Source organism: Nycticebus coucang, chromosome 2 (assembly GCF_027406575.1).
Source record: "Nycticebus coucang isolate mNycCou1 chromosome 2, mNycCou1.pri, whole genome shotgun sequence".
Classification (NCBI taxonomy): domain Eukaryota; kingdom Metazoa; phylum Chordata; class Mammalia; order Primates; family Lorisidae; genus Nycticebus; species Nycticebus coucang.
In genome coordinates, this window is record NC_069781.1 from 64,002,585 (window position 1) to 64,027,283 (window position 24,699).

General features: G+C 36.6%; 1 protein-coding gene and 1 pseudogene across 1 annotated transcript in view; one reads left to right on the forward strand and one right to left on the reverse strand.

Moving 5' to 3' along the window:
* Positions 1 to 354: 354 nt before the first annotated feature.
* ZDHHC21 (zinc finger DHHC-type palmitoyltransferase 21) overlaps positions 355 to 24,699 on the forward strand; it is a 76,166-nt gene continuing 51,821 nt past the window's right edge. The window contains exons 1-4 of the mRNA XM_053572578.1: positions 355 to 510; positions 11,174 to 11,310; positions 16,422 to 16,620; positions 17,990 to 18,088. Of these exons, the coding sequence (XP_053428553.1) occupies positions 16,467 to 16,620; positions 17,990 to 18,088 (253 nt within the window). The 5' untranslated portion in view covers positions 355 to 510; positions 11,174 to 11,310; positions 16,422 to 16,466. The remainder of the gene's footprint in view (positions 511 to 11,173; positions 11,311 to 16,421; positions 16,621 to 17,989; positions 18,089 to 24,699) is intronic.
* LOC128572573 (targeting protein for Xklp2-like) lies at positions 8,163 to 10,463 on the reverse strand (annotated as a pseudogene).

Genomic DNA, 24,699 nt, shown 5'->3' on the forward strand with positions numbered 1-24,699 from the left:
TCCTTACAGGGGAGAGGCCTGCTGGCTGCACACCTTGAAGGAAGGAGGTTTCATGCAATCCTTAAATACAAGGCCCTTCTCCCGCCTCTCCAGAGAGGGTCATGGTGAGGGCGGAGGGACAATGAGAAGGACAGCCTGGGCAGAACTGGGAAGGGCGAGCAGGGGAGGGCAGAGGCGCCCAGGCGCAACCGTTCTGGTGCCCGCCATCCCACTGGACGCGCGGCGGGGGGCCGAGGCGCGATTTCTGGTCTTTCGGCCCTCGGCGGCTCCCATCGCGGCTCCCGGGCGCCCAGCGAAGACCGTGGCGGCGGCCCCGATCCCTCCCCGCGCGGGCACGCCGGCTCGCGGACACCCACTCTGTCGGGCCGGGCGCTCAGGTGCCCGGAAGCGGAAGGGGAGCGCGGCCCGGCCTGGGCGGCGGCGGCGGCAACGCGGGAGGAGGAGGAGGAAGGGAAAGAGCCGCTGGCGGTCGCGAGAACAGCCACGGCAAGAGACGAGCCACCGGCCGCGGTGAGTGTGTGCAGGCGCGGGGGCAAAGCGGCCGCCCCCCGGCTGCCCGGGCCCCGCCCCGCCCCAGGGCTCCGCCCGCTGTTCCCCCGCCCCCCCGGGGGCCTCCCTGCCCCCTCCCCGCTCCTGCCATCGACCGGGTTCGGAACCCGGGGCTTCTTGGTCCCCTCCTCTTCCCAGGCCTAGTCTTTCTTAGGGCCTTTTCTGCCAGAGCTGTAGCCACCTGCCAAGTGTCTGTCCCTTAAGTGATGGTGGGTAGGTTCCTGCTGTAGTCGAGATGATTTGGGGTAGTTAAAAACAAAAATAATCTGTGCTTTGAGTTTTTCGCCTGTAAACTACAGTTTCCCCTCTCTGCAACCCTGTTCAGAGAGCTGGGACGGGATACCATGTTTCTCTATGTTATTTCACAGCCTTTCATTCATTCCCAGACCTCTGGTGTGAGGCTGCAGAGGACTAGCCGGAGGCGAAATAGTTTGCACCTTTGTTGACCTTCTCACTCCCCTCCCTGGGATCCAAGGATGGTTTGGAGAAAATGCCTTGTGTATGGCAGCACTTAGCACTTGTTACCCATTCGCTGTGGCCTTTCTCAAGTTATATTTGGGTCACATTTTAAGATCCTTTGTGAGTCAGTAGAGGATGCCTGTATCTCCAGGGCTAAGAGGACCCAACCAATTATTACTTGAAAATATTTCAATACAGCAGTTCATAAAAGTACAAGAGGATGAAAGATCAAGGTCATTGTGGGTGGGTCATAAATTGTAGTGTAAATTTACAATCCAAAATAAGGATAATTAAGTGCAAGTTAAAAAGATGTGTCAAATGGGTATTTGGACTACTCTGCTAATATGTGCACTTTAAAATACTGCATTTCTTGTGGTAAAAATAAGACTAATAGTAATAGTTGCCGTTTGATTGCTGCTTAGTATGTGCCATTGCTGGATTAAAAGGGTTTTGGTGAAATATCTCATTAAATTCTTCCAACTCTTTAAATTTTACTTGTTTTAAAGGTAAAATTCAGAGAAGTTCTCAGTTTTGCCTTAGTTGTGCTTATATACATGAAAAGGTTTTTTTTTTTTTTTGGTAGAAACAGAGTCTCACTTTATTGCCCTCAGTAAAGTGCTATGGCTTCTCAGCTCACAGCAAACTCCAGCTCTTGGGTTTAGGCGATTCTTTTGCCTCAGCCTCCCCAGTAGCTGGGACTAAAGGGGTTCGCCACAACATCTGGCTATTTTTTGTTGCAGTTTGGCTGAGACCGGGTCTGAACCTGTCACCCTCTGTATATGGGGCTGGCGCCCTACCCACTGAGCCACAGGTGCCACCCACGTGAAAGGGTTTTTAAAGAAAAGTTGGGGTGAGAAATCAATTGGAAAGAAAGAACCAATGAGATTTAGTGTTAAGGAAAGAAAACCTAGATTCTGGTCTCATTTCTGTTCCTATTCAGCACTAGGTTCCCAGGTTGGTCAGGGACCCATGTTGTTTTCTCACCTTAACAAGTAGGGAGTCAGACTAAATTCTTTCAAAGCAGTGGTTCTCAACCTTCCTAATGCAGCGACCCTTTAATACGGTTCCTGTGTGTCATGACTCACAGGTTGAGAACCACTGTTTTAAGGACTAATTCAGCTTTCTGTGTTTACTTGGCAAATGCCATGTTTGTAAATAATTTAAGACCCTTTAACATGTAGGTTTAAAACATTTACCTCATAGACTATTAGCAAAGTTATATCAAAATATGAGTACAAATTGTATAATTGTTTTGGTCTAGTACAATTCTAGTACATTACTTTGGTTATAAAACAATAGAATTATATATTAGGTCTCTTCAAAGTATGGCGATATCTGTTGAGCCTAACATACTTGAGAAACTGTAGTTGGAATAAATGAAATAGAACATATTTGAAAGAAAATGCTGAGAAATGTGTCACAGGACCTATCTCTGGGATACTTTGTTTAATAAAAGAAATGTAAGCCTTTGAAAATGCATACACATAACCATCAGCTCAGGTAGGTTCTAGTATGTGCCAGTAGGTTCTATAAGAACTAGTAAAGAGTGAATCATACAATTTTTACTTATTTGTCTAATGCCTCATTTTTTTAATTCATGGGGACGGATTCAGAACTTGTGGGAAAGAGTGTGAATAAAATAATGCCATGGTGTAGTGAATAAATGGAGAGCTTTAGAAATGTCAACCTTGGAACTTTTTCCTGGAATTGTAATTGAGTATGCGTCACTGAAAACCTTTTCAGCATTGGAGGTTACACAGTGGCAGTATCAATATCAGTAGGCATGACAGGGAAGTTAGGGGAAAAGCTGTTTTCATTGCCAAGAATTTGTTCTCTCTGTTTATACTTTTATATTAAGGAATGTATACATTTTATATCATCTTAGTAAACTATTAGGGCTCAGATTCCACTTTTCAAATGCATTAGAAATAAAAGGCAGGTTAGCATTTAGTAAATAATCAGTGCATAAGTGACTTGTATTAAAGTTGAAAATGTCTAATGTACTTTGAATCAATAAAAACATAGGTGAAAAACAAGAATAAATAGGAAGAGTCTTTTATTGTTACAATTGTGATTTGTTTGTTAAGAATCCCTGATAAATTGAGTCAACCTTGTTTAAAAAGTACATTTTCACAGTTGAAGCAGCACTGTGCTCATTGATAGCTACCTGATCAAATATACCTTCGTGTGATGGTAGTTTATTTACTTTCCATCTACGTTGGGACTAATCTGACATTTTCAAAGTTTACCTTCTGCTTTTCAGGACTACTTGCCCTCTGTGCTATTTCTCTCAGGGTAGATTAACTCTCTTTCCCATTTCAGAAACCAAGTAGCTATCTGTTCTCTTCACCTCTGTGTTACCCCTTCCCTAAAAGGGCAGGTTAGGTAAAAATTAGTACTGTATCATTCACTGTTTAATTTTATTTTAATTCTAACTTAATCTATTTGTGTGATTAAAACCAGGCCTTTGATTTTAAGCCTTTTATTATTCATAATTATGGAATGAATAACTTTTTCAACTATTGCAGGATTTTCAGCCTCAATAAGCAGGTGAGGAGAGATTTTTCTTACAGTGTTAATATTCTTAAATCATGCCTTTTTGGTAATCCTAGCTACTTGGGAGGCTGAGGCAGGAGAGTCTCTTGAGTCCAGGAGTTTGAGGTTGCAGTGAGCTAGGATGGTGCCACCACACCCATTCTAACCACAGGTGAAAGAGCATGACCCTGTATCAAAACAAACTTCTTGGTAAAGCTTGGTGTGAATGAAATCTGATTTAGTATTCCCTGTTTCATCCCAATTTTTCTTGATGTAAGTGGGTACGGAAGAGAAGTAGCTGCCACCCTTCCCTTTTGGAAGAACATGCCTGATTCACATCCAGGAAAAGCCCAGGCTTCCATGGCTGGTTTTTACTGTATCTGGAGGTCTTGCTCATGCCGTTTTTTGGAGCAAAGTTTATCTGTTGCTGCCTGTTCTTACCCTACATTTAATCTTGCCTTTTCTGTCCGGTCTTACACACTCCTAACCCAGCCAAATGAAAATTCCCACATAGAATTTGGTATCGACTGAAACAATGTTTAGTGGTCATTAATTCATATTACTCACACTTTTATTTCTACTTTTTGTCGGAATATTCTGGTAGTGTTACTATAGTGCAGTATTAATTGTTAATAGACATATTTATGTTTATTTTCACTCATGAGACAGGTTTGTAGAAGAGCATGTTTATGTGAAGAGCAATAGCTTATGTTAGTTTTGCCCAGAATGTAGTAGTATACTTAAAGACTTGTTTTGTGGAGTGGAAGGTTCTTGAGACCATTGCTGGTGCAAGTATGTTATGCTTTGATATTTTGCCCACCGACGTTTTCACAAAGTCTTCCTATAGAACTCACCAATTGTTTCAGAAACCCCTGCTTTAATCATATAGTCTTCATAGCTTCTGAAATCAAGAGCTGATTTTTCCACCCTTCATTCCTTAGCTGACTTGGTCTTCTGAAGGAGATTGTTTTGGGGCTTTAGTTCAGCTCCACTATTTTAGATCAAGTCTCTATTTTTGGTTTTCTGGTTGAAAAGACCTTACGTCAACACGTGGAAATACAACTTCCTTACATGCTGGTAGTAAGATACTGTAAAATGTGAGTTTTTTTCTGACCTGTAGTTTACAGACTTTATTGTTAGAGAAAGTAGATAGCTAGGGTATTGTTAAATTGTATCACTACTTTTAATGATGGGGGCCCAGAAAGATTGTTTCATTCTGGAGTTTCTTCCCCTCCCCTGTAAAGTTACCATTTTGCAGGTACTACTTCTTTACCAGGCAAATTCTCATTTAAGCAAATTCTCGTTTAACTTAACATTGTAAGTGACCATTTATCCCCATTTTACAAATGGTCAAACTGAAGCTGAAAAGAAACTAAAGCTTGAGAAGTGAGAATCTGTGTCTTCATTTGAACATGGTGCTCTACTTTTAACATCTGTACAAGATCTATAACTGTTGATGATAAAGTATCTGTGACATTTAAAAAATTGAATTAATCCACTGATTATTGGAGTTAGCAAGAGCTTGGTATTTTAAGTAGTTATTTAACTATGACACTTGGCTCATTTTCAGAGTAGATAAAATCAGAGTCAAATAGCTTTATAAATTTGTTTAAAGGTATATGGCTATAACTGTTTTCTAAATTCACTTTTGGTTGTGATTAATATGTTTCGAATTTCATTTATTCGTCTGATATGTTAACCATTTTTTCTTGGCACTGTGGAAAAAATATTTTGTGTGTGTTTGAAAACTTTCACTGTAAATTGTTGATTGTATTCTTTCAGACATAGCAATGTTAGAAATATTCAATGACATTTTATAGTTCTGAAACTTTGGGATTTTTTTTTTGTTGTTGTTGTTATTCCATTTTTTTTTTTCTTTTGGAATTTTAGGCCTAGCATTTTTTTATACCACATCATGAGATTTGGTTTCACAGAGGTGGTGGTGTTGATCTAGCATCGGAATGTTAATCTCATTTCAGATGCTGTGTCTGCAGTGTAGCTCTAATAACTGTAAATGTAAAGTAGGATTTTTCTTGATTTTAAGCCAATGACTGACTGAAATTTGACTCACAGATGATCAGCTTGTGCTATTACCTAATAATATTACTGACAGAAACTACTGGTTTGCTGAAACATTAGGAAGCCACCCTAGAATCATAGCCTTAGCAGCATTATTGACTTTGGCCATGTTTCAAAACATTTTGTTTTACCAAATTTAATTCTGTTTGCATTTTTTCTTTCTGGAAGAACAGTCCATTCATTTGCCTTTGGAGTAGCTGCTTCTTAACTTTGTCATTTCATGTTTTCTCTCTAAGAAGCAAAGATGTAGCCAAAGAGGCTACTTCAAATTAGTTTAAAAAGTTAGAGTAGAAACAAATTACATTTGGCAATCTAACAATTATGGACCATAGAAAAATTAACTGTGGGAGAAAATGGAGGGTTTCTTCCTTTCTTTCCTTCTTTCCCCTCCCTCCCACCCTTCCTTCCTTGCTTCCTTCTTTTCCCCATAAATATATAAAAGGAATAGAAATGCAACAACAATGATTTCGATGTATTTTTCACATCCTCATATGTAATAGCTTGTTGTTGCTGTGGTAAGCAACAAGCTTCACAGCCTTGTAACTTGCCTTTGCTTCTGTCTTGGAGAATGGTGCCACCCGTCACCATCCCTAAGCAAGAAACTTGGGAGCCATCTAGGATTTGCTCTTTTCTCCAATTGATCACTTAAGTCCTATCAGTTTTACTCATTAAGTTCTTCTAGAGCTGCTCTTTTTCAGCATGCTTCCTGTCTTAAGTGTCACTGAAGACACATATACATACCCTATTCCTCATATAAGCTACAGTTTTGGGGGTGCTTACCCCATATGCTTTAATTGTTTCTCACCTGGGCAACAGTTAGCCTGCCTTGTTGCATTTAGTTAGTCTCAGTGCTATATCCATTCACCCAAATCCAGCCTTCAGATTGTTGCTGTTCTTCCCCAAATGCAAATTTGATGGTGGTATTTTACTGCCCAAAATCCTTCAGTGGTTTTCTACTATGTTCTCTGTTAAGTCGAAACTCACTGGCATAGTTTAATAGTGTTGTTCAATCTGAGGATGACTCTGTACCTGTGGGTCATGGAACCAGCATTATACACATATTCTTATAAAGGTAAAATAAGCCAAGTGTGGTAGTGTGACATACCTGTAGTCCCAGCTACTTAGGAGACTAGAGCAGCAGGATTGCTTGAACCCAGGAAGGTGAGGCTTAGTGATTCTGCCTGTAAATAATCTCTGCACTCCAACCTGGGCAACATACTGAGACTCCATTTCCTGGGGGGTGGGGGGAAGTAGAATAGCAGTATCAGTGTGTGCCACATGTAATAAGAGTGTAGTTACTTATATATTTCTGTGGTACTACTAATGTTATAAAATTTATTTCTTAGAGTAAGTCGTGGTTGAAGGTTGTACATTTTACCCCATTCAGATGATCCCAGATATTTGTTTACTCAGATTTTCTCCGCCTACTTTTATATCTTTACTTATTCTGCTCTCATGATCAGAAGAGCCTCCATTGTTCCTGTAGCTAACTCACAGGATTCACTGTCTCCAGGAATCTTTTCAGAACAATTTACCATAAAATACGTTTTGCAATGTGTACGAACCAATTTGCATGCAATTTCATGAACCAGTATCGTTGCCCTCTCCTGTCTGTTTACTAGTCTGTCTCCATTGAGGACAGAACCTCTCTCTCCTTCTTTTTCTCCCTCCCTTTCTTTCCCCTCCACTGTCTCACATTGTAGCCCAGACTGAAGTGCAGTGGAATGGTCTTCGCTCACTTGATCAAGCAGTCCTCCTGCCTCAGCCTCCCGAGTTACTGGGACTATGCTTGCATACTAGGACACCTGGCTAATTTTTTAATTTTGGAGGTAGAGACAGTATCATTGTGTTGCTGTGGTAGGTCTCGAACTCCTGTGCTCCAGCAGTCCTCCTATAATGTTTTTTTTTTTTTAAGGAAAGACAAAACATGTTTACTCCAGGCCAGGTCTTAAATAAAATGTATGCTGCACTGTTCCTTGTTATGATCAATACCAAAAAGGGAAGAAGAATATGCCTAAAGCTTGCCAAATAGCTGCAAGGAGGGTCCCCATGTGTCTGTGCAGTCTTCTTCCTCACTGGTGTAGTCAATGAGGTTTTCCACCCTCCATAGCAAAGGGCTCCTTATCTATAAATTCACTTTGTGCAGCAAAGAAGAAAGAATCTGATATATTGATTGTTCCTCATTTAAACAATGACTTAATCCCTATCTCAGGATTAAACTACCTTTATTTTCTATTAAAATTTTACAAAAGGAAAGGGGTAAGAAGCAAGAGAGATTACACTGAGTTGACATCAAGACTTTAAATTCTAGTCATAATTAAGAGTCATGTTAAATGCCAACTGAAGGCTAAAAGGAAATAATCAAGCCTCAATAATGTAAGAAAACAATTGGGAATAAAACTGGAGTCCATGGTTGTCAAGTATGCTCTCTCAGGCACCAGTAGGTACAAGTCTGAAGAAATGGTGCTCTCCATTCCCAGTGACAGAGATGGGTCCTAGTTTGATGCAGGAGCAGGTCTGTTGCTGGGTGCTGTCTGCAGCTCACAGCTGAGTTTAGCAGTGGAATCGAGTGGAGAACTTGGGAGATACAGGCACAGTCAAAGGCTGGTCACTTGACTTTACCTCCACACCCTGGTACTTGCGTATTGGATTTGCCTTATGCACCAGTTCTTTCCGTAGCCTGGCTAGCTCTTCCTTCTTCTGCTCTTCCTCCCGTTGCCTGGCTTCCTCCAACTGCTGGGCTCTCTGGGCTTCAATCTCAACCATTCTCTTCTCTAACTCTCGGTAGCTAGCTGAAAAGGTTCCTGAACTAGAGAACCAGAAAGGCCCTTAGTAACTGATTTTTTTTTCTTTCTTGGGAACAGAGGGCTCCTGGGAGATGTCGGTGCTTGAATGAGCCTTGAAACAAGCTGCTTCTTTGTGTTGTTTCAGTTCTTCCTCCGGCTGGTGCTTCCAAATCTGCACCTTCAGAGCACCTCTTTTGCTGTTCTCCAAGCAGAAGGGCTCAACCTGGCTCACATTCTTTACCTTCTTTTCTGGCAGGTTAATAGAGTCAAAACAAGGCGAGGGAAGTGCCTTGAACATGGGCACCTCCCCTTTCTGTAGTTCTCTTATTTTCTTTTCCTTTCTTTGTCTTGAGAATCAGAGGAGAAAGGGCATAACTCCACAATTCTTGCCTCTGGGATTTGGGGCTTAAGAGGCACCCCATAGTGTGGCACAGGTTGAGCTCTTACCACTACTGGTTCGTCTTCTTCCTCATCTCCTTTGGTGGGTATCCCAATTCTGTTCTTCAGTGCAAAAGCTGGTGACTTGGGGACAGTGATTAGAAGTACCTTCTTTTCAGGAATACCCACAACATCTTCCAAAATCTTAGAAAGGCAAGGTCGGGAATGAAATTCAAAGTGTTCATCGTCTGATTTCTTCTTTGACTCTCGCTCTTGGATTCTTTTCTCAATTTCTAAATCAAAGCAATAGGCTGAGTGGGTGGTTTCTTGGGTAAGATGGGCCCACCTTCAAGAATTCCGGGATCTGGGCGGCGCCTGTGGCTCAAGGAGTAGTGTGCTGGCCCCATATACCAGAGGTAGTGGGTTCAAACTCAGCCCCAGCCAAAAAGAAAAAGCTGCAAAAAAAAAAAAAAAGAATTCTGGGATCAAGTTCTCGCGCTTTGAATTTGTATTGTTGCAGTTCCTCAAGCTCCTCAGCCTCCTGATCTGTAGCACTTTTGTAGGCCACAGGCCTTGTGCACTGTTTGGTTTGCAGTACAGGAGTCTGCGGGTCTCTGGAGATCTGGGCCACAGAAGATTTGGAAGGTAACAGACTAATCTCATCCTTCTTGCTTCTCAAATGGTATCTGTTAGGGGTTTGTTTATGGAAGGCTTCAACCTGCTGCGCAAGGGGCACATAAGTAGAAGCTGTTTCATCAAATGCGCTTTTCTTTCCCTGGGACAAGTTGAAAGCCTTAATAATGGTATATCCCTTAGTCAATCGGTCAGGAAATGAAGGATGTTTTTGAAGTTCAGAAGTGAAGTCCACTTCCTTATACTCCTGTTGGTTCTTAGGATGTTGTTTAATGCGCTCATCTATGTGGAAGTGGAAGTCAGTTGATTTGGGTACCTGGCTCACTGATTTCTTCACAGGTTGCCCTGCTTCTGCAAGAGCAAATTTCTTGACTTCTTCATTCTTTCTCCGCATCTCCATCACCACCTGCTGCATCTTCATTCTCTTCTCCAAGTCTTGCTCCTCAGTACTTTTCAGAATCTTCTGCCTTACAGGTAGTATAAAGGGCACTGTATGTCTGCCCTTGTCTTTCTCTGGGGAAGACTCGTTTATTTTCAGAAGTATCTTGATGAGCACTACTTCCTTCCTCTGGCTTCTTTTTCTTGTTAGAAACTTTCATTTTTTTAGGGGGTGGAATTTTGTCCAAGACTACAGGAGTGGCACATCTCTTGGCTTACATTTTCACATGGTCTGTTCCTTTCTGTTCCAAATCTCTCTGAGCAGAGAGCCTAATAGATCTTCTCTGTGGCTGGGCTGGAGTTTTTCTTGATACAGATCCCTCAACTTCCAAGGAATAACAAGCATTTGATGCAATCGATTGTCCCACGAAATTTTCTTTTTCAGCCTCTTTGTAATAAGTGTTCTTAACTAGTCTCAAAGGTGTGATAATAGCTTGCTGAAGATTAGACGTTCTCAAAGGAGTTTTGCTCTGAAAAGGTCCTCCTGTTCCATTGTTCCCAAGGAGCGTTTTTTCCAAATTGGCCTTCTCCTCAAACCATGAATCTATGTTTTCAGTATCTCCTTCATCATCCAAAGACGTAAAATCAATGAAGTCCTTAGGGACATCCTATGAATAAGAGGTTTGAACTTGTGACAGTGTTCTGAACTGAGCACTCTGAGACTGGGTTTTTTCAGTATTTGTATCACTTATTCTTACCAGGTCACCTTCTGTTGTTTAATTTGTTAGTTCACTTGCCTACTTGCTTGCCTCAAGGTTGCAATATACTCTTTCACCTCTTTTCTGAGATCTCAAAGTCTGGCAAATACTTATCAAGAATCTCTGCTCTGACAACGAAACTCCAGCAAACCCGCTGGATTCATTTGGTGTCATTGAAAATTTGAACCCAGGCACCCTAGTCGAATGCACCAATCAGAGAGCCCTATAATGGTTTTGTTATAGGAGGATAACTTTTTTTTCTTAAAGCATTTTAAACTAAACCGTGTACTTTAAACTCTCCTCTGTTTAGCATTTGTGCAGAATCTGTTGTCATTTTGTGATTTGTGGTCAAGGAATTTTGATAAAGCTCTAATGCTGGGCACATAATGCTTATTTGCTTTTATGGAAATTGGGTAGTTTCAAAAAAGAGAACTTTCATGTATGGTGGTAATCAGATTCTGGGGAGATGGGTGGGATATGAAAGGACAGAATCAAATGTTGGAATATTTTTTATTACTTCTAAATTTAAAACTTGTAATTGACATTTTCAGTTAGAATGTTTATCCGTTTATAATTTTTATCTTTGTGAGAGATCATTATTTGTTAAACTATTGATAGGTTCTTGTGGAGAACTATTATTGAAGAGAGATCCATTTGGTGGATGTAATTTTTCTTAAAAAAAGAATGAATCAAGAGAAAACCTCTAAATGCAAGTTCCAGAAAAATTACGGCACATCTCAGTGAATTTGCAAGTGGTAAGTTTGCATTTGATTTTACATGGTAGTCTGTTTTTGAATCATGTGGCAGTTCACTCTGAATGGAGTTTGGAAGTACTTATTCATTAGCAAATGTGTTACTTTTGTGTTTATAAAGTTTTCATATTAAATTTTAATTAAGCCTGTTTTCTTAATTAAGACTTCTTCCATAGAGAAAAATAATCTATAAATAATACAAGTTTCAGAAACACCTTTTTAACTTATATATCCTATATGGCTTTACAGTTTATCCTTTTTTATACTGCATTTTAAAAATACTGATTTTAAAAGCATTTAATATAAGGATAATATATAATGATAAAGAAAGGCTAAAATTGATCATTTTGTTTGTAAGTTTGGTGTCCCTTAGGCTGTCTTTATTTTATGGTTTGTTGAAAGTCAAATTTGGAAGTATACATTTGTTTATAAACTTAGAAGAACGTGTAAACATATAAGAAAATGTGTACTTTCTTCCCCTAGCTCATTGATAACCACCATTAATACCTGGGTTGGTATGCAGAAATTACTTTCACATAATACATATATTTTTTTCTAACAAAAAATGTTATACAAACTCACTTTACCCAACATTTGATTTTCAAAAATTTCAAACAGAAGCATTGAAAGAATTTTACTGTGTAACATATAACTGTATAGCATATGAATCCCCTTCGTTTTATTGAACTTCGTTACATATTCATCTATCTCTGTCCATTTTGCTATTTTTTTGGATGTTTTAAAGTAAATTGCAAGCATCAATACATTTCTCTCCTACATACTACTGTGTGTGTGTGTGATAGAGTTCAATATTGTTTAACTTTCTTATGGTAAATTTATATACCACAAAATGCACTTAACTATACATGTAGGTGTAGTCTTAAGGGTACATTTGCTGAGTTTTGACAAATTTGTATAAACTGAAAATATCTAAAGAGATAGAACTTTATTGGCACCATAGAAAGTTCCCTCACATATCCCCCTCCCAGAAAAACCTCTGTTAAAAGTCCACCCCAAGCCCCTGTAGATTTTGCCAGTGTAACTTGCTTTATTCACTCAGTAATACGTCATGATTAGTCACATACAGATCTAGATATGCCTCCTTTTCTTCCTTTTTTTTTTTTTTTAATTGTAGTAGCTTAGAAATAGTTTGCTCTGTGGATATAATTTATTTGATCATTCTCATCCTTCTACATGGACATTTAGGGTGTGGCATGTTTTTGTAATTATAAAAAGCGCCATATCCTTGTACACCTTTGATGGTGCTCGTATGTACTTAATCGGTCTCATGAGTACTTTCGTAGGTATCAATAAAAAAAACTCTGCTGAGTAAAGGGTTTTTGTATTTTGATACAGCCCGTTGTCTTCCCAAGATGATTATATGCATGCACACCAGTAGTGCATGAGAATCATACACTCTCAACATTGGGTAGCACCTGTCTCTCAAAGTTTTTTAATACAGTGGATGAAAAAAGCATGCCGGTTATTTCAGATTTTCCTAATTAATTATTAGCCACTGTATTTTTACTTTTGTGAATTGTCTCTATACATTTTTCTTTTGTGCCTCTTATCAATTATGTGTTGTAATTTTTTTTCAGGGATGCTTTGTCTTTTAACTTTGTTTTTGGTATGTTTTGAGCTTCGGAAATGTTGCTTTTTTATGTGGTCAAAATGGCTTATGGGTCTTGGCTATAATAGCTTTTCTCATTCCAAGATTATAAAACCACTTATTATTTTCTTCTAATAATTTTCCTTTTAATAATATTTAGAAGAAAAAGAGAAATCACTGAGAATGGAGGTGCCAGGAAACATTTTATATGGAGAGTGAGATTCAAATTGACGTTGAAACGTGGTAAATAGAGTAAGCAGTATGGTAGGGACATTTCAGACCGGAGGAATGTGTGATGGAATATATTTTTCATATTCATGGAACAGTAATACGACCACTTTGTCTAGGTAGAGAGTCAGATTAACTGTAAGTTTAGACATAAATGTTTGCTTGGATTTCTTATTAATTGTTTTAGCTAAACTTTGTGATTTCCTAAAATCTGCATTCCAATGTGACAGTTTTGTGTCATAGAGTTGTTTTCTGTTACTGTCTTTTTATAGTGACTTGACCATTCTTCTTGAGGAAAGTACATATTGTTATACAGCTGGCTGGAAATACAAAAAAAGGAGAGATGGTGTTACATCAGAATAATTCGAACACATATTTACTTACTTCTAGTTTATCAGAGTAGAATTATAATTTCTTTAAAAAAGGTTGTGCTGTAGTAATTTACATCATTATTAGTCACTGCTCTCAGTTACCAGACAGCAGTCTTAAAAAATGTTGGAATACCTGTATGTCCACTAATTACATCAAAGTTTGAGTTATGAGCTCACCATTTAATATGCAAATTAATATGCTGGAGTCTCTAGCTTTTTACAAGTGCTAGACCCTGTTTAGGTTGGTTGTGGCTCAGGATGTGTAATAGTTTCTCTTCAGCCCTAAGCCACGCCTGCTAGATACTTAACTGAGTGGAGTGCTCTTGCAACTCTACCAGTTACATGTTTACAGTTGTAATCTGATTTGGAGCTCTTGGAAGACCACTGTTTCTTCTCTACAACCCAATTTAAAGGATTATGTGGCACTAGTTTTTACTTATCAGGTATTTGAACAAATATTGAACATCTTATTTGTTTCCTGTTTTATTTTTCTATCCTATGCTCACTTTTCCTTGGGGATACTTTTTCTTTTAGAACTTGTCATCCATGTATGTTTACATCCAGGAGAAATGGACACATTTTAAACTATACTTTTCATTATATAGTATTTTCTGTTGTGAGAGATCTCTTCTGTTCTCTGGAGGGGAGAATAAAATAAAATGCAAAAAGTGAATGAGTATTAGATAATTTTGCTACTTGTTTTGCTCCTTGTATGCTTTTCTCTTTCCAATGTTTAATAAACTTAGAACCAAGTAATGAAATTACTCTATCCCATTTAATTATTGGAATTCACATTCTGGTTTTTAGTCCTGAATAGAACTGAAACATTAAAAGAAAAAAGGTACATAGAATTAATAATATTGAACATGTTGAGAGACAACCTTCTGTCATTTCTTTTAGCACTTGATTGTTGGCAAGATTGTAAAAAATTAACATTCTTTTGAATATTTCTTTTTTCAGCTATATAGATAGCTTTCCATTTGTATTTGAGTTCTAATTTTAAAAATAATGATACCTAGCAAATTAAATAGCATACTTTATCCTCTCTGACTTTCCTCACTTTAATGGTACTGACTGGTCTTTTCTTTTCTAATTAAGTGGTAAGGAAGTTCAACTTTAACTTTTTCAGAGCTTTGTCTATTTTAGAATTTGTACACAAGAACTACAATAATTTGTACCATGTCTGGTTTAAACTGTTGGGTGGAATTGTACTTCAGTTATCTTTTTTTCTGCTGTTCGAATATTTTCAAGATCTAGGTATGAAAGAAAAGGGTATTCATTCAAAATTATTCCTTATTCACTTTTTCTTTGTTTTAGTAATTTTGTAGCTTTGAAGAACACTGGCAAGGCCTCTGAGTGATGGAACCCTGAGAACTCTTCATCTGATGATATTCTTAGAATGAAGTAGTCTGGGATATAAGCTGAAAATCTGGGAGTCATCCTTGACTCTTTCCTCTATAACCCCTAATATCTAATTAATCAGAAAGACTCACTGGTTTAATTCTTGCTTAAACCCTAATTTAACTAGTCAGCATCTTCTGTGCTCCTGCTAATATGTTGTTCACAAATCTGGAACTTATCATATTATACAGGGTGTCCATAAAGTTTGTGTGCAACTTCAAAATAGTATATTAAACCTTTTTATGATTCTTTTTCCCCTTACACTTTCAGTTCCTTTAAGCAAAGACTACGTCTTATTCACCATAGTATCTATAGTGTTTAGCAAGTGACTAATGTATAGTGGAGGTCTGGTGACTATTTCTTGAACTAAGGTCAACTCATTGCTATATTAAAGTCTTAGTGGAATTCCATGGCCTTTGTCCTTAGGTACCAGAAGCTATATCCAATACCTGGAGAGCATTTTAAAGCATTTTATTGGTTTTTTGAGCTTTATGAAGCTGAATCTATTTAGTAGATCTAGAATAGAATCTGGGTATATGTATTTTTGAAGAGCTCCCTATGTGATTCTGGTTTTCTTACAGATTTGGGAACCATTATCCTAGTTTATTATTATACCATTTTGTTTTATGTAAGAGGTGTCCCATAGACCTTGTAAGTAATTTCTTATTTAAGCTTTGTAAATTGTATCTGCTAAAGTATCATATGTTTTGTCACTTTTTTTGTTTACTGTAAGTATAGAAAAAGTCTTTATCTCATTAGGAGATTTGTTGGCTGATTTTTAATACTCGACTGTAAAAAAGAAAGCCTCATTTAAGTGGAGTTTTTCTTGATTTAGAAGCAATGAGATGTTTGGTTGGACTTCATTCTATGAGTTTTTAATATTTTTAGCAATTTGTAATTTTCTCCTTTCATTGTAATTTTTCAAAATGACTTTTAAAATGTTTTATCATGGTTTAAAATTTAAGTGCACAGATCTTATATCTATGGGTCAGTGAATGTTTATGTTTGTATATACCCACAAAGTACCACCAGGTTGAGAACATCTCTAGCTCTTCACAGGCTCTCTCGTGTCTCTTTCCAGTGATTATACATCTCTCTCCCACAAGATAAGCAGTGTTTTGACTTGTACGATTATTAGTCTTAAGATAAAAGCTATTGAAAATTTTTGTACTTACTTTAGTAGACATGTGTGCTCATTTCTTTTGGGTTTACACATAGAATTCCTGGGTTAAGGACAGATTTCTGTTTTAATTTCAGTAGATAATGCTAATTTATACTCTTGACAGCAATTCATAATGAAAAGTTGAAATTAAATTATTTGAAGATTATGGTGAAATTTGAATATCCAGAACCTTCTCTTTGTTTTCAAAGTGTTTGTTGTTAAAAAAAGTCAAATATACAAAGAAAATCCAAGAAATGCCATTTTGTAGTTGCCAGAAATATAGTTTTGCTTTGATGAAATATTTTTTTCTATGTAATTTGTTTTCTTTTTCCCTTATTCTTAGAATCATCTTTCCTTGCGGATTGGCAGGCACTAATAGGACTGCAAAATGGGTCTCCGGATTCACTTTGTTGTTGACCCACATGGTTGGTGCTGTATGGGTTTGATTGTCTTTGTCTGGTTGTACAATATTGTTATAATTCCCAAAATTGTCCTCTTTCCTCACTATGAAGAAGGACATATTCCAGGCATATTAATAATAAGTAAGTTTCAGTATTTTTGTTTTATTATATAATTAAAGATTTTAATCATTGTGAATGCTTTTTGAATATAGTGCTTTGATAACCTTCCTTTTAATATACTTGACATTTTAGTAGTACTGTTAATATTCACTTATTTGATAAATTATGGAAGTTTTAAAAAAGAGTGGCCTTTATGTATTTGCAGCATTAAAGTGATATGTTCATAATTATTTAACTCTACAAAATATATAAATATTGTTTAAAATAAACTTGACACAATGATGATGACTTGTGTATCTACGCGTATTTTTAATATTTCTCTTTTGTAGTTAATTATAAATGTGGAAGTTTTGAGAATGGAAATGGTATGGAGCAATGAGAATTTCATGATACTAAAATTATTGATTATTAAGTTTTATGATAACACTTTGAACTTCTGGATAATTATTTTGTGTTGCTATCAATTGGTGATGACTTGCTTGTGATTAAAATACTTAGTCTACGTAGGGCGGTGCCTGTGGCTCAAGGAGTAGGGCGCTGGTCCCATATGCCGGAGGTGGTGGGTTCAAACCCAGCCCCAGCCAAAAAAAAAAAAAAAAATACTTAGTCTACGTAATATATTTTACATGTCCATGGAACTTACAGTTTTCATATATATTACTTCATTCAGATCTCACAAGAGCTATGGGAAATATAATCTCTTGTTTATACAAGTGAGAAAAAGAACCAATACTATGTAGTCAGATCAGATTATTTCCTGTTACATATGCTGCGTGTTGTTCTTTATACTCTCAACCAAATGATTAAGAATATATTAAGAATATATTAACTTAAAAATGTAGAATTATGGTGACAGCATCTGTTTTCCCTTACAGTTTGTTTTTTTGGTTATTAATCTTAAAATTCAAAAGTTTCTAATTCTTCTCAAGTATCTTAAGATCCATTAAAAGGGGGTAATTGAACACTACCAATTCAGAGTAATTTTGAAGATAGTTAATGAAAAAGTTTTAACTGTGGAATATTTTTAAAATGGTATTTTGAAAAAAAAAGGTATTTTGCTCCTTTCAAGTATAATACATGTAGTAATTAAAAGGGAGCTCATTGATTTATATCACTATTGATGAGGAATCAGTATTAATAGAAAATCTGATTTATAACAAGTTTATCATTTATTTTCATGCAAAATAATATTTTAAGTTAGTACATCTAAGATAGTCCACTTGGCAGTCCTTTTGGTGAATAAAATCAATTGGTGATTTAATTTTTCCATCTTTTGAAATTTATCCTGATGGTATTGATTAGAATACACATTTTTAAACTTCATACTTGTTGATACAATGTTTTGAAGGATGAATGACTAATTTGTTTATTTTATTTATTTATTTTAAAGTATTCTATGGCATTGCCATATTTTGTCTGGTTGCATTAGTGAGGGCCTCAATAACTGATCCAGGAAGACTCCCGGAGAACCCTAAGATTCCACATGGAGGTATGGTACTCTAGATTTATCAGTTTATTAATATAGGTTAGTTGTATACATCATCTAACACCACTTTCAAATCTCTGCGCATATGTTTTCTTTCTAGACATCTTTATTTAAAATTCAATCTCTCCTGACTTCTGCCTCTCCTTTTCAGTTTACTTGTTTGTCTCTACCCTCCCATTCTAGACCTATAAAAGCTCGGTAAAGGTGTAGATTTTTTGTTTTGCTTTCTTCATTTGTTCACTACTATGTTCTTAGTGTCCAGAAGAATCTCTGTCACTTAGATGCTCAGTAAATATTTGTTGACTGATATATAATTACCTGAGAAATTGCATTTTTTACTTAATGAAGGAATTTTCTTGATTTTTCCACTTTCCTTATTATGTTGTAAACATAACACTGCTTAGAGTAAATATTTGTAGTATTATGGATATCATTGCCTGTATTTCTCCAAGGGCTAACAATTCAATGAAAAATTTGAAAACCTTTATTCTAGTGTCAATTGATTTTTGATCACCCCATTCCATAATAACCATTTAAACCACAAAAATGAATTGAAACTTTTTACTGGAGGCCAAGGCAGGTGGATAGCTTGTGCTCACAAATTTGAGATCAGCCTGAGCAAAAGCAAGACCCTGTCTCTACCAAGAAAAGAAAAAGTGAGGCAAGAGGATCACTTGAGCCCAAGAGTTGGAGGTTGCTGTGAGTTATGATGTCACAGCACTCTACTCAGGGCAACAGCTTGAGACTCTGTCTCAAAAAAAAAAAAAAAGAAAAGAAAAGAAAGAAAAAGAAAATGTATTGCTAATTGTATTACATACCAGGTATAGCACAACTTCATTTATCTTCTTTCCTCTTTGAGTCTCACTTTTTGATTATTTGCTATCTAAGCTTTGAGAACTCTGTACTTTCTTCTAGTAAGAAATTTATGTGTTTATGAAGTATATTATAGAACCAGAATTCTTTTTATAGTAATTTAGTAGCTTCCAAACTTGCTATACATTAGAATCACCTGGGGAGCTTTTACAGCTCTTAATATCCAGGTTTAAGTCATACCCCATATAATTAAATTAGAATGCTTGAGGGTAGGAGTCAGGTATCAGTATTTTTGAAAGAACCTGGATGATTCCAATGTGTAGCAAAGTTTGGGAACCAATGTATTAATTCCTCATGAAATTAGATTAAGTGACTAGTCACTTAGAGAGCCTCTCTTAAATCCTGATTGTTGTGTTTCATGACCCATCATTTAAGGGGCTCGTTTGGCCTTGAGAATTTAGAGGTTAAATGGGACAATTACACTGATGTTTATGTAGCTATAGACATTTTGAACACTATGTTGAATATTTATTTTTTGATATAGAGTCTTACTTTGTCACCTTGGTAGAGTGCTGTGGTGTCATATCTCACAGCACCCTCAAACTGCTGGGCTCAAGTGATTCTCTTGCCTCACCCTCCTACATAGCTGGGATTATAGGCCCCCAACACAACTCCCGGATATTTTTAGAGATGTGTGTGGGGGGTGTGTGTCTCGCTTTTGCTCAGGCTGGTCTCAAACTCTTAAACTCAAGGAATCTACGTGTCTCAACCTCCCAGAGTGCTAGGATTACACGTGTGAACCACTATGCCTGGCTGAATATTTAGCTTTTTTTAATGTATAGAAATAGTAGCATTGTACGCTTAATAGTGGGTGTGGGTGCATGAGTTGTGGCAGGGTTGGGGTTGTTTGTAGCTGTATTCTATACACCTACAAACTGTAGGTGTTTGTAGTCTGTATAGAATACCTCTTCTCAATTTGCTTAGCCAAAAACTCTTTAAATTATTGCATGTGTATGTTATCTACTTCACCTATAAAATCCAGTGGCCCCAGAAAATCTAAGAAGCAAGTTTTTTCTAACGCAGGACCCATTTCTCATCAACTCTTTGCAGTAGTCAAACATTTAAATGCCTACATGCTCCTGCCACCACTGAGTACCAAATAAATTAAATCTGCAGGCCTAATTGAGTCCACATCCACTGTGTTACTTTTAGTTTGTAGACTGTAGTGATGGAGGACACTATGGCGTATTGCTGACTGTTTGGATGTCTGTATGATATCTCGTTTCAGTTGACATGTGGCCTATTTTTTTTTTTCTGTAAGTCCAAGAAACTTCCCTTTACCCAATTGAAAAAAATAGATTAATCTATCACATTTTAATGTTTCTCCAAAGTCTTTTGGTATTTCATATCATATGATCCTCCTGGTAATTTTATGAGGTGGGTATTCTGGGTAGTCAGGAGTGTAGATTATCTTCCTGAATCATACAGGTTGGTATAGAGGTGGCGTGACACCCAGAAGACCCAGATTATTGTCTCTGTCATCTTTCTACCATAGATCTATGTTTAATTGATCAATCATAGCTCTTTATTCACCTTTCCTATGATTATGGGGTAAATTTCAATCTTCATGTACTTTTTGGTGTTGGTTACCTGATTCATTTGCAAATATGATTTTAACTTAGTTAAAAAAATAGAAAATTTTAACAGTGAAAAATAATATAGTATAACTAAACAATCAAAACTATAGAATAAAGTTATTTATGCAGAAATGTTTGAAGGTTGAACAGTTTCATATATTTTAATTCTTCAGGAAAGGAAATTTCAAGCCCTAATTCTTTTATGATTTTAACCATTTTTTATTGACTTACTCTGAAATATTTTACATGCTTTTGATTTTTGTTTAAACAGAATGACATTAGTAGGTATGTTGCCCAGTAAATATAAGGTGTTTGAATATAAGAAAATTTTCCATTTTCTCATAAGAAGATCCCCAGAATTTAATTTTATAAACCTATGGGCATATAGATGAAATAGTCAAATGAAATTGCTATGTGTTTATATTATTTGAATTATTCACACAGATGTTTGAAATAACAAATATAAAATAATGCCTTAAGTTAGAAATGTTATTCTTTTACATTTTATGAAATAATTTTATTCAAGCTCTTGAGTTTTAAATAAATCTGCTTTATTTGGCATAATTTATATGCTATATAATTTACCCATTTAAAGAGTATAATTTAACGGCTTTTAATATACTTCCAGCATTGTGCTGCCCTCACCATAGTCAACTTTAGTATATTTTTTATCATCAAGTTCTTAACTTGCATGTTGACATCAGTGTTTTTGTCGTTACTAGAGCCATTTTTTGACGTAGTATTACAGAGTAAAATATTCCTTCTGATTTTTTAAAGAATATTGTCAGGAGACCAGCCCCAAACATGCTATGGGTCTCCTTCCAGTGGCTTGGTGGGGCAGGAGACATTGAAATTATTAGGAATAGTTATAAAATAATAGAAACAAAGAGATAAGTTTTAAGAGCAGGGAGGATTCTGGAGGCTTCCAGTATGCTGCCCTGAGTATCATCAGGCTGAGTAACATACATCAGTGTTACAATCATAAATCTCACGAAGGCAAGGCAAACAATCCCGTCATGGTTCTTGCTGCGCTTGCATTTCTATTAACTAAACTAATTCTTTGACTAACTACGTTAATTGTATGGATTTACTTGCTCCTTTGTATTGTTTTAAGGTATTTATGATCTTAACACAGAGTCTGGATAGATTAGGAGCCTGACAATAGGATAAATACTCCAGCTGACCCACAGTCACAGTTCACAGATGTGATTGTTTAATACCCTGAAAGCCTTGTGTCCAGACAGACAGACTCCCCAGGCCAAAGTAAGGTGACAGAAGAAAAGAGAAATTTAATCTCCTTATCTGGTCCAGAGCAATTCTTGCTGTGTTCAACAAAATTTAAACATTTCTTAACTCCCCAAAAAGCACTCTCCTGGCTCAAACAGCCCCGCCCTGGCAGAGAATGTCCACAGAGGCTGCAGCCTGGGGCCCAGGTGCAGTGAAGTGCTGTGGGGGGAGGAGGATCCGCCAGCAAGCCAGCCTTCAGAATTTAAAGTCACAGGGTCTGTGCGCTTTGCACTCAAAGCTAGGTATTCTCCCAAATCATTTTCTCCTTTTTCTGTGTTCCCTTTGTTCATTCTCTGCAATCCTGTTTCTAATTTCTAATCTACTTAGAAGAACAATTGAATATTGGTTTCAAGCTTCTAAAATAGTAATTACTATTACTAGTAATGCAAGCACATCAAGATATGGCTCTTCTTTTAAGTATTCCCACATGCACTGTTCAGAATATAGCATGTTTTGCTCCTGTCCTCAAGATTTTACTCTGAGCTATAAGGATGTATGTGCTTTTAACGATCAAGGTAATGTATTTACTCATAATTTGCCTTTTTTCTTCCCTTTTATAGTGCCTTTTAAAAAGTGATCTGTAGGAGACTTACTGACATTTATTTCCTACATTGATAACTCTCTGGGTTAGGGAACCTCTATTAGGACTCAAATATTGTATCAATTTTGGTAGTTTCAATTAATATTTTTCTCTCTACAATATTATTTTATGACTTAAAATATATTTACTGAGAAAGTGCCCCTAAAAATGTGAGTCCTTTAAAAAACTCAAAGTAGGCTGAGCACAGTGGCTCATGCCTATGATTCTAGCATTCTGGAAGGCTGAGGTGGGTGGATTGCTTGAGTTTAGGAGTTCAAGACCAGCCTGAGCAAGAGTGAGATCCTGTCTCTAAAAATAGCCAGCATTGTGGTGAGTGCCTATAGTCTCAGGTACTTGGGAGTCTGAGGCAAGAGGATTGCTTGAGCCCAAAAGTTTGAGGTTACTGTGAGCAGTGACACCATGGCACTCTACCGAGGATGACAAAATGAGATGCTATCTCAAAAAAAAAAAGAAGAAGAAAAAAAGAAAAAGACTCAAAGTGGAGGGTGATTCCTTCCTTTCTGAGAAATATATTAATACAAAACTAAACCAAGCATTGCCTTATATTCCTTCAGACATTTACAGCTTTAATGAAGATCTACATTAAACACTGTGATATATTTACTCACATTAAAGAGCCTTAATTGTTTATGGAGTTTGTCTTTTTTTTCTTTCTTTTGTTTTATGTTTTGATTTTTCTGTCCCTTAAAAATGTATTTGTGTTAGCTTTTAATTTTTCTATAGCTATCATACATTATCAGTTGAATTTTCTTTTCCATAGGCTTTTATTTTAGTAGATGACTAGTACAAAACTGGGTAGGTAATCATCAAACATCAGCATGTGTCAGTCACCAAAGAAAAGTTTAAAATACTTTTAGATGTGTAGGGTATATAAAGATGGATGGATTTATTTCCTGGAAGCAAAAGACAAAAACACATTGTAAATGATTAATTTAATTTCTAGAATTTTAAGATAGTGGTGTCTTCTTTGTGCCCTGAACACCTAGGGATATGTGTGCCTGGGCATGCGTATGAAAACTGACTTTTTACAGGTTTTTTTTTTTTTTTTCTCATTTTAGATACTTCTGTAGTTATCTTCACTTTAGCTAAAGAAATGTTTTAAGTTCTATCTTTAAACAAATTTTTGTCCAGACCAGACTCGAAAACTATTCTTTACTGTAAGGGAGTGATGGTATTCCCCGTTTTATGGGCCATACGGTCTCTGTCATAACTCCTCAGCTCTTCCATGGTAGCATAAAAGCAACTGCAGATAACATGTAAACGAGTGGACATAACAAATAAAACTTTGTGGACACTGAAATCAGAATTTCATATTATTTTCACATGACACAAATTATTGTGTTTTTTTCAATGATTTAAAATTAAAAAGATTATTTTTAGCTCGCAGATCATATAAAAACAGGTGGTGGATTGGATTTGCCTGCAGACTATAGTTTGCCAATCTGTGGTCTAGACTACAGAATTATAGGCTTGCTTTGACTATAGCCAAATGCTCTCTTCTCTTCTGAGGACACATAGACATTTTAGGTCTGAAATGAATTTATCCTCTAGAATATAATGAATACACTGTATTTATGTTTTAAGGGGCTGATTTCAAACAAAGTTTTTATGTTACATTTTTGCAAACATTGGCCTGTGGAAAGTCTCCTTCCTGTCAGTATTCATAGAGATGTGTTAATTCAATGTTTTAATGTTGAGATGTTTCGGAGCATTGATCTAAGGGGGAAAAAATGATATGCTTGTGACATCATCCTGCTCTACATATTAAATGGGTTTTCATTTCAATTACAGTTCTGTCATACTAGTATAAATGTGTCTAAATTAACCTAATATTGTTGCTTTCTCACGATTTGTTTTCATTAAAATAAGAACCACAAGAAATAAAAGAGGACTTTCCTTTAAAATGAGATTTTAAGTGTATAGGATAACTTCCCAACTTTAATATTATTAGAACAAACAATTAATTTGATATATGTTTCTTCAGAGACATGTATAGCAGAATGTTTTCCTAACATTTTACTATATAAAATTCCATATCTTGATGTTACTTCTGGCCATTGAACTAAAATAATAGGATTTAAATAAGATATCATTTTAGGAAATTAAATAGTACCCACCATTATCTTCTTTATGTTTATTAATAATCTTTCTTCTTTTAGAATTTTAAAGTTTTCCTAGTTCAGCAAGCATTTAGGGATCACCTGCTATTGTGCCGAGGTCCCATTCTGAATATACTAATAAGATTATAGGGTAGTTTAAACAAAAGTAATAACAAA